The following is a 16480-nucleotide window of genomic DNA, read 5'->3' on the forward strand; positions in this document are numbered from 1 at the left end:
GACACGCACGTTGGGACCCATGCCCTGGTCCCTGAGGCCCCAGGGGTGCAGGAGGTCAAACTAATCTGCCACAGTCCATGATGTTTACCACGCAGATGGGATGAGAATGGCAGGGACGGGATAGAGAGAGAGGAGAAACCACACTAAAAGATAAACACGATTAATCAGAGTCAGAATCAGAAGTATTGTATTGATCTCTGGGGGGAAATTGAGATGTAATAGTTGCTTTTATATGCAAAAAGAAATGTAAGAAAATAAAAAATAAGTATTTAACATGTAAATGATGTACATAATTCTACAATATATAACACAATACTGTTTACAGCGCAGTCACACATTTTTTCATGATGGTCAGCACAAAATTGATTTGTATGTAATCCATGTAAGTGTGAGCTGAGAAGTATAGAGAGCCGCGAACGCTGCATAAGGATGAGGTCGGTGTGGATGGGTGGGTCAAAAACACATGACTTTCGCCTCGTGAAACCACAAGTCAAAGTTGATTTATTTGTCACGTAGTTACTTCTGGAGTTATTTTAACCCAAACCGATATCTTTTCCTAAACCTAACTAAGTAGTTTAGTTGCTTAAGCCTAACCAAGTCAATCTATTCCTAAACCTAAGTAGTTTTATTTTTAAATGACTGGAGCGGAAATTGACACAGGCGTCATGTGCTGCTGGACATTCATCGGAAAACGCACGACAATTACGTTGTTGAAAGTCGTGCTAAGTGTCTATGTCTATGTGCACGAATCAAGTAGATTACATTTTGTGACTGTTTCACAAACTGCCATGAGACTGTATCGCAGCATCATATGTAGAGAAATATAAATAAATAAGAAAAATAAGAAATTAGAAATATAAGAAATATGTGCAAATATGTGCATCAAACACATACAAGTGCATGAATGATTTGTTTGGTTTTATTTTGCCATAAAGGAACAAATATATAACATACTTGCCCATATATAGACAAAACACAGATGACCTTAAAGGTGCTAAATGTGAGATTGGGAGCATTTCTGTTGCATGGTTCTCAACATGGCGACGGTTGAGCTGGCGGCTCGCAGCTAACAGTGAAAACAACTGCTACACTGCAGACAGAGCTAACAGTGTTGACCTGGGGGGGTAACCGGAGTGTGGGCGCTATGCTTCTGCAACGGCGCCGTCGGTTGGGACGGCGTTATCAGCTGTAACCACCGTATGAGCTAGCCAGTGGGGCACGCTCACATGCATGAACATGCGGTGGAAATCTTTTGAAACAAGGACATGCAAGGGAAAAAAACCCAATATGTTAAGCATAAATCTGAAGCGTGACACAGGATAAACATCTCTACCTGGTTGAGCCCTCCATGCTCTATTCATAACATGTGTGCAGACAGACGAGTTTCTCTGCATGTTTGTGTGTTTAACTCACACACTGAGAGTTACAGAGAGTGTAAAGTGAGTGTGCTCGGCATATCTTCCAGGGTTAATTGTATCATAAATTCACAAGCTGCTAAAAGACAGGCATGGCTGGAATTCACACTTGAGCCCTCACTTTCTCACAGACACAACTCTGCATTGTGTGCGTGTGTGTCAGATATGACACTATTAATAAACAAACAGTGTTATCTGGTTGAATAAATGGAGAGATAAAAGGAGAACGCTGGGAAATGAGAGAAAGTTGAAGCCTATTACGTTAACAGTACTTCAGTGATTAACAATTCAATATTGCAGAGGTGTGTTTTCGACGAGGCGTTACGTCACGGCTCCGAACAAAACATCTCTCCCAGACATACATTCATGCGTGTGAATGTCTTTAGATCCTCCTCTTTCTCACTTTCTCTCACTTTCTCTCATCCCACTCTATATCCTGTTTTTGTTTTTGGCATATTCTCATATAGTGCTGGGAAAAAAGGGTAATTTATTACATCCGTTTTATTACAGAGTTAAACTTTTTCAAATAGACTCATGCAGCATTATGACGGCAAGGTGTGAGGGGTCATCACTGGTCTGTGATGAGGTGATAAAGAGCACACACAGAGTGCCGAGCAGGTCCAGGCCTATGGAAAACACTCCACGCTGACCCCCCCTGTGAGAAGTTCCCGGTTCCCAGGACCCGGTGTGTACGTTTGGGGGGCAATAACTCACCAGGTCCCTCGACTTCCTCTTTCGGCCTTCTGCGTTTTATGACCCTCTCCTCTGCCTTACAGCTGCTGTCTCTCCGCAGCTTCCCTTTGCTCTGATTGGATTAGAGGGAAGAGGATGAAGGGGAAGAGACGGGGAAGCAGCTGGGATGAGGTGAGAAGCTGGTTGGGATGGAACACGTTTTATTTTTTTAATCTTAGCTATTAAGATTATTAAGATGACACAACTTCCCTTGTTGTGGTCCACATCTTGCTGTACCTTACCACCACACTCGCCTAATAATCAGACTGAATTCCCATCTTGTTTTCACTTCATTGCACATTATTTCTATTTGAATGGCTGAAAAAATGTTGAGGTGGAATTAAGAGGTCAAGGAAAACAGTTTAATACGTGCAACTAACATTTTTAAAGTAAAATTTGTACCTTGTTGTTGTTGTGTTGAACACATGCTAATTAAATTGTCTGAGGGTGTCTTTTTTTTCTTTTTTGTCACATCCTGTCAGAGATCGAGGTGTACTCACTCTCGGGGGAGTAGATGGAGTTGTCAGAGAGCAGCGAAACCCGAGACCCCTTACGTCTCACTTTGTGGCCTCCTGTGAATGAGAGGCCAGACATGGGCAACTCTGTGGAACAATCAATGAATTTGCCACTGAACACCTCTGCATGTTTGTTTCCGAAAAAGTTAAAAGCTCACGTGATGGAAGTAACTTTGCCGGAAACTGAAACTTTCATACTGTGTCTGAATTTGCACGCTCGACTGTTCCAGTGACTTTGAGAGGAAGTGAAGTGAAGGTCAAGGTCACGTTGTTTTAATGTCCTGTTTCTTTAAGATTACACACGAGACTCAGGGAGAAGTCGAGTGTGGGTGGACGGCGTTGCGGTTGCGTCGGTGTCTCTGACAGGAAATTTAATCAAGATAGGGTAATATGAGTTCACGGGAGGAGTCTACACAGCACTCGCTCTGCTCTTTAAAACTGATAAATGTTGTGGAAGTCACTGCAACCTTTCTACCTGCCTCGGTTTGTGACTTAGTGTGTGTTTAAATCAGGCTATGTGTGTTTAGTACATGCGCCGTATTCCTGACCCTTGATCACACAAAGTATTTTAATCCAATCAGCTCCGTTTTCACATGACTGTCACACACTCGCTGCTGCTATGGTAACCTGCAGAGGAAAGGAGAGAAAGTGCTGGAGTGAGAGAGAGGTATGCTGTCCTCTCTTTAATCACTGTGACATTTACACACACTCAACACATAGATCTTACTCTTTATGTGGTACTCAAGTTTCTTTCTCTCCCTTGTTTCTGACTTCACAAAAATACAAACCCTGACATTTGAAGGATTTCTAACGCCCTGAACGACTAGAGAACGTGTGGTTATCAATTTCAGACATGTGGGAGAATACCAATAACGTTATAATAATGATATTATTTAAAAAGATACATACATATGTGTAATAAACTGGAAAAACCCACAACCTCCCAGTTGCATTTTACGATTGAGAGAGACTCAGGTTTATACATCGTGGAAGACAAATTTGAGAAAATGTCACGTTGACTTTGCCATGTTATGATTTGAGCATATTTTTTTATGCTAAATGCAGTACCTGTGAGGGTTTCTGGACAATATTTGTCATTGTTTTGTGTTGTTAATTGATTTTCAATAATAAATACATACATACATTTGCATAAAGCAGCATATTTGTCCACTCCCATGTTGATAAAAGTATCAAATACTTGACAAATCTTCCTTTTAGGTACATTTTGAACAGATACAAAATTTGTGATTAATCGCGATTAACTATGGACAATCATGCAATTAATCGCGATAAGATATTCTAATCAATTGACAGCTCTAATATATACAGTATATATATATATATACTGTATATATACATATATATGTATGCAACAGGGAATTCAAGTATTCTTACTTTTCTGTGTCTGGAAAGTCAGGTTTAAAGGCTAACAGGTTTAAACATGGAGATAATGGCTGGATAAATGGTGACAAATATAGGTTATGACTGAAACTGACAAGATAAAGAAGGCTGAAAATCACTCATGACAGCACAAGTGAAGAGAGACACAATCACAAAGAAGTAGTCATCTACAACAGAGACAGTTAATATAAAGGAAGGCTTGCAAAAAGCACCTTCCAGGTAATGAAAGCTGTTTTGTTAGAACAGGATTACAAAGAAAGATAACAACTGAGGACAAACTCACTGATACTCACTTCCCTTGAGAGGTGAAAAGGTTAGTCTGTGCCCTTTGGTTAGTTTCTGGCACGCTACCCTCTGCTGCTTCTCATTTTTTTTTTCTCTGACATTTCCTGTTCTACCTCAAGTTGAAGAGCTTACAATGCTGGTAGTTGTTGCATTTACTGTCATGTGCTGGAAACCTGCATCTGCAACAGTCAGCTTTTTTCTTTCACTCTTTCTCTTTAGCCCCAGAAGCTGCAGCCTGTATTTTTTTCCATTCTTTAAATGTAACCTATGATTTGGAGCTCAGCTAGCAGAAGGCCACTGTCAGCAGCAGCAGCAGAAGCAGCAGCAGAAGCAGCAGCAGAAGTTGCAAGTCAGGGAGATTTTGAGCCTCATTTTTTTTTCAACTGCATCAGTGAGCAAAGCCTTCCACCTGCTGGTCAGGTGGGGGTCTCACCAGACTGTGTTTCTGGTGGCAAACACCATGAGACAGCACGAGGGTAAAGTCAAAGTATCTCTGGGTAATACCTGGAAGTGCCCTCTGAGTCACGGAGTTTCCGATTCAGAAGTTGAGGTTGAATCTGTGTTTTTTAATTGATGTTTTCCCCCATTTTATATAAAGAGAGATGTTTTCCTGGAAGCCTTTTGCATAACGTACATTACTCAGACGCCTCTTAAAGGTTAAATCTCACGCTGTTTAAATGACAATTCTATCTGATTTCTTGAAACAGCGAGTTCCTTTCTTAGATAACCCCACTCAAATAACTGACTTTTGCGTTTCAAAAGTCTACAAACAGGATTATAATATAAATTAGGGCTGTCAATAGTTTAAAATATAATATTTTTTTATCTGTTCAAAATGTACCTTAAAGGGAGATTTGTAAAGTATTTAATACTCTTATCAACGTGGGAGAGGGCAAATATGCTTGTATTATGCAAATATATGTATATATTTATTATTGGAAATCAATTAATAACACATAACATGACAAATATTGTCCAGAAACCCTCACAGGTACTGCATTTAGCATAAAAAATATGCTCAAATCACAACATGACAAACTGCAGCCCAACAGGCAACAACAGCTGTCAGTGTGTCAGTGTGCTGACTTGACTATGACTTCCCCCAAACTGCATGTGATTATCATAAAGTGGGCATGTCTGTAAAGGGGAGACTCGTGGGTACCCAGAGAACCCATTTTCATTCACATATCTTGAGGTCAGAGGTCAAGGGACCCCTTTGAAAACGGCCGTGCCGTTTTTTCCTCACCAAAATTTAGCCTAACTTTGGAGCGTTATTTGGGCTCCTTCGCTGCAAGCCAGTATGACATGGTTGGTACCGATGGATTCCTTAGGTTTTGTAGTTTCATATGATGTCAGTATCTTTCTTGTAGCTTGAGCCCACTACAATTAAAAAGTTGTGTAAGTTGCGTTAATGGGTTAAAGAATTTAGTAGCGTTAAAACAGATTTGCGTTAACGCGTTATTAACGAGTTAACTTTGACAGCCCTGATATAAACTGGTGGCAGTTCCTGTATGTGTATTCAGCATCGATGGCTTCTGCAGAATATTTATAACGCAAGCATCTCTATTTGCATTCCCAGTTGAAGAGCATCTGATAATCATCAGTTCATCTCAAGGTTCTCTGCCAGAAAAAAGAAGCACGTTTTGTGCAAATGATTTTATTCATAGATAGCAGACAGAACAGAACAAGATACGGTGTCCTTTCCAGCCGGGAGCACCCGGGACTCTCAGCCTGAATCCACTTTTAAATTGAAGTCTACACGTGGAAACATTATAGAAAATAAAAAGGACCCAACCAGACATCTTTTTGTTTTTTTGTGTATGCCTGCTTACATAAAGGTGCTGCTCCACACAGTCACGGTGCAAGAGAGCATAAAGGGAGTATGGATACACTCTGTTGAGGTCAGGTTAGGGACTGTACGCAAATTATTTGGAGGGAAAAAAAACAAAACAAGGTCCTCCCATATATTTTCTTTGGGCCCTCCCCTATGAATATTCCAGCCACTCTCTGTTTTAGAATAAAGAGATACTAACTAATAGGCTAAACTTGAATGATAATATAGGCTAACTTTATATGACACATTAAACTTTTTGTTGTGATGAAGGCTAAAGTGAAGGGGGGGGAACTACCGCTGGTAGAGATCATTTAATCTGTATTATCTGTAAACATGAATATCTATTTTCTGTTTCTCCAGCCCGTTGTCATTCCCAGGACATCAAATACCGAAGCTTTATCACGTCCGTTGGCGTGTCATACCGCCGCACAAAGCGCCAGTGTGAGACGCATCGGGCTTTCCATTAACTACAATGTAAACCATTCCGCAGCTACAGTAAACGCTCAAAGAAAGACTGTGGTGACGTAGTTTAAAAAGCACAAAAGACACACTAAGGATGGGCAGGAGTTGAGGTGTATGGGTCCAACAAACACAAGGCTTTCAACAAGGAGACCGCTGTTCGCATCATGTGCGTAAAGTTTCACTTTCACGTTACAATCAGCTGTTTCGTTCGTGTCCCGTGTTCACAACGTTCAGTTTCAGTTTAACTTTACAAAGATAGTAGTAGACAAGTTGGGAAGAAAACGTGTTGCTCTATTTTAGAATAAAGAGACACTAATAGTCTAAACTTGAACTATAACATAGGTCAACTTCATATGACACATTACAGTTAGCTAGCTCACTGTGAGGGGAAAAATGTAAAATAAAACTGTGTCAGGATCGTTGTCCTCTGCATGTGTTAAAGGGCACCTTTATGACCCACTGTGCACACTAAACAATGTTTTATGACTATTTGATCCATAAACTGTATATAAAGACGGACGACATGACAGCTCCTATAACGTGAAGCCAAAACATCTAGATTGCCCAAAGATGATTTCTGTTATTTTAGGTAGTTCTTATCACGCTGATGTATGTTTAAGTTTGGCTTTAATGAGTTATTTGATGCTATAAAAAGGGAGTGCAACGTCATGATTGACAGCCGTGAGCTCCGGCCGTGCTCGGCTCGCGAATGGTTCGGACGAGTGAACCGACCCTCCTTTCAGCAAAAAGAAAAGAAAAAAAACATTACCCTTCCTGCTTTTCTGACACCATAATAATTTTTGTACAGTCCCTTATAGGGACACTGACATCCCATAATGGTGAAAAACATCTGCTAAATTAGACAAAGGTGAATTAGCGTTTTGCAAGGCTTCCATATAATATATATATATAAAAAAAACTCAGTCTACTTAAATTACTCTCCTACTTTGTTGCTGAGCCGATTCAACTAAAACAATGAATGCAATGTTTTCTGTTTTCTTACTGTGGTACATACTGTACGTTGTTGAGGCCATTCAAGCCATCACTACTGCGATTATAATGTTAATGCATATGATGTGCTGAGGATAAATAAAGTTATGTTTTTTTGTTGTTGTTTTTCTCTGTATTATGAGACAGTATGCAAGATTAAATCAGTCCTGTTACAGTACAGTAGAGTACAGCTTTGGAAACTCACAAAAACAGGACATTTCTTTTTCCTCTTCATTTTCTCTCCACACTTCAAAACCAATCACCTACAAAAACAGAGCAATCAATCCACACACACACACATTCACTCATTTCCTCTTAACCTATCTCTCCAGGGCAACTACTAGCGCTATTACTGTATAATTGTTAATAATATTATGACATCATTTATATTCAGATCACACATCCATGGACAGGCGAGAACAAAATGGGCGGTGGTGGTATGGTCTGCAAAGTCTTATTAAGAGCAGGGATCCTGTTTTTTTTTTTTAGTCAAAGGTGACGGCTTTTCTTAATGTCTGCAGACTCGGTGTGTGTGCAGCTCATTTTCCACTTCAATACCTCCTTCCTCCATCTTCGTCTCCTTTCTCTCTCTCAGAGCCACCAGAAGCGTACGTAGACAATGAGCATGATGAAAAAGACGCCGCCGGCTGCCAGCTTGGCATAGGTGGAGCGGGTATTCAGATACTTGGCGTCGCTGCGGTACTTCTTCGACAGGCTGGACAAGTTGCTGGCCTTGGAGTCCAGCGCTGCAGGGAGGAGAAACGGGAGGAAAACAAAAAGAGGAAAGAGGAGAGATAGACACACAGATAAGGACAGAATCAAATGAGGATCACAGTGTGAATATGAGGAGCATCCGCCTTCACTTAGAGAAGGACTGAGATGACATGGACTCACCAGAGAGAGCCTCTCCTCTCTGCAGCACCTCCTCTATGTTAGCCACCATGATCCTCTGGACGTCCTGGAGCTCTGTGTTGATGCTGCCCAGATTCCTTCTTGCTCGGCTGTCAATGTACGACTTCTTGGTTTTTTGGATGTAGGTGTCTGGCGAGGGAGCGGCACAAATAATAAAAGCAGTTAATGGCAGCCGGTGGAGTGTTTACTCAAAATGTTTAACTGCCAAATAAGCTCTTTGTGTTGTTATATCTGTGTTTAACAAATTCCTCTCTTTGATAGATTTAATAAGCCACATAACACACTAGAGGAATGGTATTTGAGTTCGCTCCCATTGATTTTCTATGGGATATCTGAGTGTTATTCGAGGCACTGTGGTGTTGCAGAACTGACCGGCGATGCAAGAAAAGTGGGTCGAAAGTTTAAACTTTATGCAATCGAGAGCAAAATGGGCCCGGAGGCTCTGTTGTGATCTGCCAAAAGCCTGCCAAAGAAGAAGTGAAGAAGTGATGCAGCGGTGGACAAGTGAGTCGTTGCCAACAGTGACAAGCCAACAGTGGCGGAGGCAGCGTTGCATGATTTCTCCACTTACAATGCGTTTTTCTCTGTAAGGAACGTGCTTAGAGTTTGAAAGAATTTTGAGCCTGAGGACTTACAATATCTTATTTGCTGTTTTTTTTTTTAGTGATGTACTGATCTACCAAATCAATATCATGACCAAAGTGACCTCATTAAGCAAATCGGATTTATAAAAATATATGTTTCCACAATCAGTTTCTTTTTTTAAAGTTACTACGAGGAACTTTAATTTCGTGTATTGAATTTGGCGGTCCCTGTGGACAAAAGTGGTAGTTTTTCTGAGCACCAGAGTCCCTTTAAAAGCTCCCCTAAAAGTGAAACCTAAACATCTTGATTGCCCCCTGGTGGATGGCTGCAGTATAGGTCATAAATCAATGTTAGTGGATGGGACATGAGCCAAACTAAAAAGTCAAAGTACACGTCAAATACATTTTTCCCAAAGATGGTTTCTGTCTTTTTAGCTAGATCTTGTCATGCTGATAAGTTTGGCTTTAATTAGTTATTTGATGCTATAAAAAGGTGGTGAGACGTCATGATTGACAGCTGTGATTGACAGCTGTGATTGACAGCTGTGATTGACAGCTGCTCTGAGTTAAGTAGTCGTGGAGCTGTTGAGATAAATCGGACGAGGAGAGGTAACTTTAGCTTTCCATGACCGTCACGAGTCTGTATAATACAACGTGTGCCAATTTGATCATAACTGTAGTTATAGAGATATTATGGTTAGTTGTTGTGTCTTTCTAGCCAAACAGCTACCGCGGTGCTAACGTTGCAGCTAGGTGGCTCACGCCAGCAAGCTGCGGCCGTGCTCGGCTCGTGATTGGCTCAGGTGGGTGTGTGGGCGGGACCTCGATACCACAGCTCCAGTCCCCCGATCACTACAGCACCGACTCATGGCAGCTCCCGTATCCGGGATATTTTGGCTTCACTTTTGCACTTTTGTGGGAGGAAGTGGAGACACATCGTCCATCTATATATGCAGTCTGTGGTATTACAGAACATATTAATGGACACTAATGCATTTGAAACAATCAAAAAGCTTTAACAGCCCACAGAGCAGGAACTCAGTTGCTCCTGGCTCTCTTTTCGTCTTACCAAACTCAATGAAGGAATATGGCCGGGAAACTGTGGGGACCTTCTTTCCATGCTGCTCATGGAACTCTGCCTGCAGGTCTTCAAGGTAAGCAAAGGCCAGCTTCTTAGCAAAGCTGGCTTCACACAGCACGAGGTAGCACACGCCTTTCTCTATAAAATAGCTGCAAGGAGAACATAAAGATGTCAAGAAATCGTTACAGAAATACTTGTATTCTAGATGTATTTCAGTGCTCTATGCCACTTTGTTAAAATGTTTTTAACTGTACTCGTGTTCTTCTTCATACTCACTGAAATGCCATGGAGCCGGCCTCTAAAGTGCAGCGTGTGGGACTCTGCTCATTGAGTTTCCTGAAGAGCTGCTTAGCTTGACTCTGATACTGCTGAAGGTCACGACCCAACTGAACCAGACGAAAAAAAACAGACCAGTTACCACACGACTCACTCACTTCTCACACAGACAGTAATATGGTGTTTCATCAGGGCAAGAAATTGACTTTTGTATGCCATATTTGCATGTGGAAATATCACTATTATAGCACCAGAAGAGACATAAATGACAAAAATATGAGTGTGATTACTTGTTGAAGTGTTTGAGAAGACAGACAAAAACAGCATCCACCTCCAGTCCAGATTAAAACACTATTTTTCTTGATGGTGTTAATTTCTTGCCCTGTAAAGTGTGCTGGAAATAAATGTTGGCACAAAACACCACAGACGGTGTGATGCTACAACTGAGACTGAAGAGGCTGACTGAAAATGTTTAAAAAAAATAACAAATAGTCAACTCAGATTCTCTACAGCAACACTGCAGCATCACAGATGCACATATGATGTTGAAGCACAGAGCGGAGACACAACAAACCTTTTCGCTTCCCTTTATGAAAGCAAGCAAGAGAGTGAAGGAAAGATGTTAGACTTCTGGTAAGTCATATTCAAACATTATAAAACAACATCAACATTACTATACCATCCAACATTTTTTCACATGTTAGGTTTATGTTTGTGTCTACTGGAGTTTTGAGACTAATATCAATATAGATTTTTATTGCAGTTGAACCAGGGACGTTGCACCTGAACCAAAGAGTATAAAAGCAAAGAGGCGAAACTCTGGTGCTTTTTTGACAACAGCCACTAGATGGTGCTGTGGTGGCGCAGCCGCCATTTTGGACTGAAACTGCCTGTGGCAATGGATGTATACAGAGACTTCTGTAAATCAAGAGGATAATGATTTTTGAGGTAAATCAACCTCCCAGTATGAACACTTCAATATCCCTCATTTAAGTCATTATGTCATAAAAGTGTTAAAATTCACTAATAGCTGAATCCAGAGTTATTTTCCTCGCCATAATGAGAGTGCATCAGCCCCACAGGACTGCACCGCCCTGCACGCTTATATGACATATCCGGTTCTGCCAGCTTCCTACTAGCTGTATCCTGCGGCTGTAATAATGGATATATTGGCTGTAATTCAACACTTTTATTATCTTATATTACACCCATGGGCTGTATGCTGTAAGCCTGTACTGTGGTGGATGTATTAACGTCTCTGTTCCCAAACAACTGGCTGTCGGCCAGTAGCTGGTAGCATGACATAAACAGAATTTAATGTAGTTGTAGGCTATTTACTAACACGCAGGTTTCCTAAAGCACAGGACACAACCTCTTACACATCCGTTATCTGTGGTCTATTGGACGTCCATTCTGGATCCTTGATATGAAAAAGTGATTTTTCTAACTTCCGTTTATGTCCATCACTCACTTTATGCTCCTCTGGGAGGCGGCAGGGCAAAAAGCTTTAATAACTAAATAAGCAAATAGTTATAATAGTATGCATATTTATAATATTTTTTATTGTTCAACACAGGCCATTTCAGTAGAAACATTCAATATGACAATAGAATAGAAATCATTTTGTTTTACGTTTGTATGGCGGATGTTTTACTGGCGTCCGGTAGTCGCTTTCAGTCCAAAATGGCGGATGGCAATGGAAATATACATTCTTTGGAAATATTTGAGAGTTTAAGAAATCCATTAACAAACACTTGTGATAAGAATCCCTTAAATTTGGTTATTAAAAAATAACAAGCAATATACCTACAGAGCAGATCCTTTTACAGTTGAAAAATAATAATAATAATTATAATAATAATTCTTCTTCTTCTAACCATTGGTGCGCTTTAAACTTTAAACTTACTTTACACCACATCCCATATACCATTTTATAGACTGTACATATTACATCTATTTATTGCTAACTACATTTTTTATTGACGGACGGTACACGCTATGTTCATTCACAATGTATATTCTGTATCTCTATTTATTGTTTTTATAATTTTTTGTACACCTGTACCTCTGCTTTGCTGCTTTGACACCTGAATTTCCCCCGGGGATTAATAAAGGTTCATCTTATCTTATCTTATCTTAAACACGTCAGCGCTCTCTGGTGGACAAATTATGTAATGGAGACACAGTTTTTTCATGTCAAACATATTTTAACAATTTCATGTTACATTCATTTGGTCATTGGTCAACATTATATATATATATATATTTTTCTCGTAATATTACGACTTCATTCTCGTAATATTACGACTTTTTTCTCATAATATTATGACTTTATTCTCGTAATATTACGACTTTTTTTATTGTAAAGTTCTCAATTTATTCTCGTAACATTATGACTTTTTTCTCGTAATATTATGACTTTATTCTCGTAATATTACGACTTTTTTCTCATAATATTATGACTTTATTCTCGTAATATTACGACTTTATTCTCGTAATATTATGACTTTATTCTCGTAATATTACGACTTTTTTCTCATAATATTATGACTTTATTCTCGTAATATTACGACTTTATTCTCGTAATATTATGACTTTATTCTCGTAACATTATGACTTTTTTCTCGTAATATTATGACTTTATTCTCGTAACATTATGACTTTTTTCTCGTAATATTATGACTTTATTCTCGTTATATTACGACTTTATTCTCGTAATATTATGACTTTATTCTCGTAATATTATGACTTTTTTCTCATAATATTATGACTTTATTCTCGTAATATTACGACTTTTTTCTCATATTATGACTTTATTCTCGTAATATTACGACTTTTTTTATTGTAAAGTTCTCAATTTATTCTCGTAACATTATGACTTTTTTCTCGTAATATTATGACTTTATTCTCGTAATATTACGACTTTTTTCTCATAATATTATGACTTTATTCTCGTAATATTACGACTTTATTCTCGTAATATTATGACTTTATTCTCGTAATATTACGACTTTTTTCTCATAATATTATGACTTTATTCTCGTAATATTACGACTTTATTCTCGTAATATTATGACTTTATTCTCGTAACATTATGACTTTTTTCTCGTAATATTATGACTTTATTCTCGTAACATTATGACTTTTTTCTCGTAATATTATGACTTTATTCTCGTTATATTACGACTTTATTCTCGTAATATTATGACTTTATTCTCGTAATATTATGACTTTTTTCTCATAATATTATGACTTTATTCTCGTAATATTACGACTTTTTTCTCATATTATGACTTTATTCTCGTAATATTACGACTTTTTTTATTGTAAAGTTCTCAATTTATTCTCGTAACATTATGACTTTTTTCTCGTAATATTATGACTTTATTCTCGTAATATTACGACTTTATTCTCGTAATATTATGACTTTATTCTCGTAATATTACGACTTTTTTCTCATATTATGACTTTATTCTCGTAATATTACGACTTTTTTTATTGTAAAGTTCTCAATTTATTCTCGTAACATTATGACTTTTTTCTCGTAATATTATGACTTTATTCTCGTAATATTACGACTTTTTTCTCATAATATTATGACTTTATTCTCGTAATATTACGACTTTATTCTCGTAATATTATGACTTTATTCTCGTAATATTACGACTTTTTTCTCGTAATATTATGACTTTATTCTCGTAATATTATGACTTTATTCTCGTAACATTATGACTTTTTTCTTGTAATATTATGACTTTATTCTCGTAACATTATGACTTTTTTCTCGTAATATTATGACTTTATTCTCGTAATATTACGACTTTATTCTCGTAATATTATGACTTTATTCTCGTAATATTATGACTTTTTTCTCATAATATTATGACTTTATTCTCGTAATATTACGACTTTTTTCTCATATTATGACTTTATTCTCGTAATATTACGACTTTTTTTATTGTAAAGTTCTCAATTTATTCTCGTAACATTATGACTTTTTTCTTGTAATATTATGACTTTATTCTCGTAATATTACGACTTTATTCTCGTAATATTATGACTTTATTCTCGTAATATTACGACTTTTTTCTCATATTATGACTTTATTCTCGTAATATTACGACTTTTTTTATTGTAAAGTTCTCAATTTATTCTCGTAACATTATGACTTTTTTCTCGTAATATTATGACTTTATTCTCAAAATCTCCAATTTTTTTCCCGTCAATGTGACCCTAATAATCTGTCGTACATTTGCATTTTGACCCTCACTGCATTACACTTACAGTAAACTATAAGCTGTATATTGTTTTGCGGTTCCAGACAGATTATTATTATTATTATTATTATTTTGACTAAAATGTCTCTTGTGATAGTAAAAGTTGCTGACCCCTGCTTTAGGTAAATAAAAAAAAATATCAAACCTGATGAAAAAGCATGTTTTGCAGCCATGTATGCATTTGGTGCAACATATAGACATTCAAAGACCTACATTTGTGTTTAGCCTTATAAAACTTACAGTAGAAGTTGTGCAATGATGAAATGACTATCTGAGTAAGGTCAGAGTTGAAACACAGAGATCCTGCTGTGAGTCACAGACTTTATGTAAATAAAAGGCTGTGCATATAGAGAGGCCTAGAGTAGCTATGTTAGATAACGTGTCACTGCAGCATTTGTACAGCACAGAGGTGGTTTCCAGCGTCCTGCAGTGGTCAACATCTAACAGACTAGCCTGCATTAGAACAGCATGATGTTACCTGCTCGTCCTCCTGCATCGAGGCGGCTAGCGGCAGTCCGTCCGCCAGCCGCGCGATCATCGTCAGCAGCACCATCTCTTCTCTTCTGTGTCCTCTGAGGTCCGGACGGGTTTCTCTCCGCTGCCCAGTAAAGCGTTTCACAGGTCAACTGGTACCAGTCGAGTCTGACAGGCTGTAAACTGACAACACACCACTCAGAGGGCTGCTGACGGGGCTGACGGGCTGAGCTGGCCGGAAACGCAAGAGCTTTGTGTGTCGCAGCCAAATACTTCCGTCCACCTCAGTATGCGGAAGCAACTGACCACAAGTAGAGTTCCGCATCACTTCTAACATCTTCTACCAATACTGACTATTGCTACTTCATGTTTCTGGAGTATTATTATCACTCCATGTGGAATTATTGTGTAAAAGGTACATATTTTGTCGTCCTAGACATTAAATAAATAAATAAACATTTTCCTTTTTCGGTAGTCATGTTTTTTTTTTATGATTTAATGATATATTCTGCTTACTTTTTATTTATTTACGTTTTTTATTATCTGTGTAAATGTTTTATGTCTAATGTGACATCTGCTCAGTTTTGAGGGTGATAACTAATTATTGTAATTGTAATGATTGCTCTATTATTATTCGTAAATTAATCTTGTGAATATAATAATAATAATAATAATAATAATAATAATAATAATAATAGTAATATGTGCCCCGTCAGTATATGAAAATGTGGCTTTTTTCGTTTTTCTTTACTTCAAGAAAGCCAGGAAGAAGCCTCGATATGAAAGTGATATGAAAATAAAAGATAAAAACACAATCAGCTCTTTAATGCAGTTAGCCCAGGAAATGATGCCATGTCCACAAAACAGGACACTCTGCATGACTTGAGTCATTATGCCACATTTCTATTTCCATTCTGCTTATTGCACGGAATGATATCACTCTTTCTCCAGTAAACCACCTTTACATCATGGAGCAACCAAAGATCAGCATGAGTCAGTTAATCTAGTAGTTGTAGGTGCAAAATATATCCAGCTGAGGGCAGCGTTGGGCCCTTTTAGGAAAAGCATCAGTGAGACAAGCATCCTCTGCATTGTGGAGGATGCTTGTTTCACTGATGTTTCACTGAAAGGGGTTAAGTCCCTTTCTTTGTGTTGTAGAGTCTACAACACAAAGAAAGGGACTTAACCCCTTTCTTCATGGTATTATTGAACCTATTTTATTCAAACACCATCATGTCATCT

At 38.3% G+C, this 16480-nt stretch overlaps 1 protein-coding gene across 2 annotated transcripts; it reads right to left on the reverse strand.

Moving 5' to 3' along the window:
- Window positions 1–5989: 5989 nt before the first annotated feature.
- Window positions 5990–15497, reverse strand: sec22bb (SEC22 homolog B, vesicle trafficking protein b). Of its 2 annotated transcripts, XM_037770694.1 has the most exons (6): window positions 15243–15497; window positions 11062–11073; window positions 10488–10597; window positions 10200–10360; window positions 8529–8675; window positions 5990–8380 (listed from the first exon to the last, which is right to left on the reverse strand). In XM_037770694.1, the coding sequence occupies exons 1-6, from the start codon at window positions 15315–15317 to the stop codon at window positions 8226–8228; spliced, it is 660 nt and encodes a 219-aa protein (XP_037626622.1). In that variant the 5' UTR covers window positions 15318–15497; the 3' UTR covers window positions 5990–8225. The 2 variants fall into 2 exon arrangements, with proteins under 2 accessions (XP_037626622.1, XP_037626623.1); XM_037770695.1 differs by lacking the exon at window positions 11062–11073 and having other exon boundaries at window positions 15243–15496.
- Window positions 15498–16480: the final 983 nt, after the last annotated feature.

Source organism: Sebastes umbrosus, chromosome 5 (assembly GCF_015220745.1).
Source record: "Sebastes umbrosus isolate fSebUmb1 chromosome 5, fSebUmb1.pri, whole genome shotgun sequence".
NCBI classification, from domain to species: Eukaryota; Metazoa; Chordata; class Actinopteri; order Perciformes; family Sebastidae; genus Sebastes; species Sebastes umbrosus.

Bases quoted from the DNA above. Each gene is read 5' to 3' on its own strand.
- sec22bb (XM_037770694.1), bottom strand. From the start codon at position 15,317: ATGGTGCTGCTGACGATGATCGCGCGGCTGGCGGACGGACTGCCGCTA. The intron at 10,361-10,487 runs GTGAGTATGAAG...TTCTCCTTGCAG, and splicing joins GCCGGCTCCATGGCATTTCA to CTATTTTATAGAGAAAGGCG. The intron at 8,676-10,199 runs GTAAGACGAAAA...CTCCCTCGCCAG, and splicing joins ATATTCCTTCATTGAGTTTG to ACACCTACATCCAAAAAACC.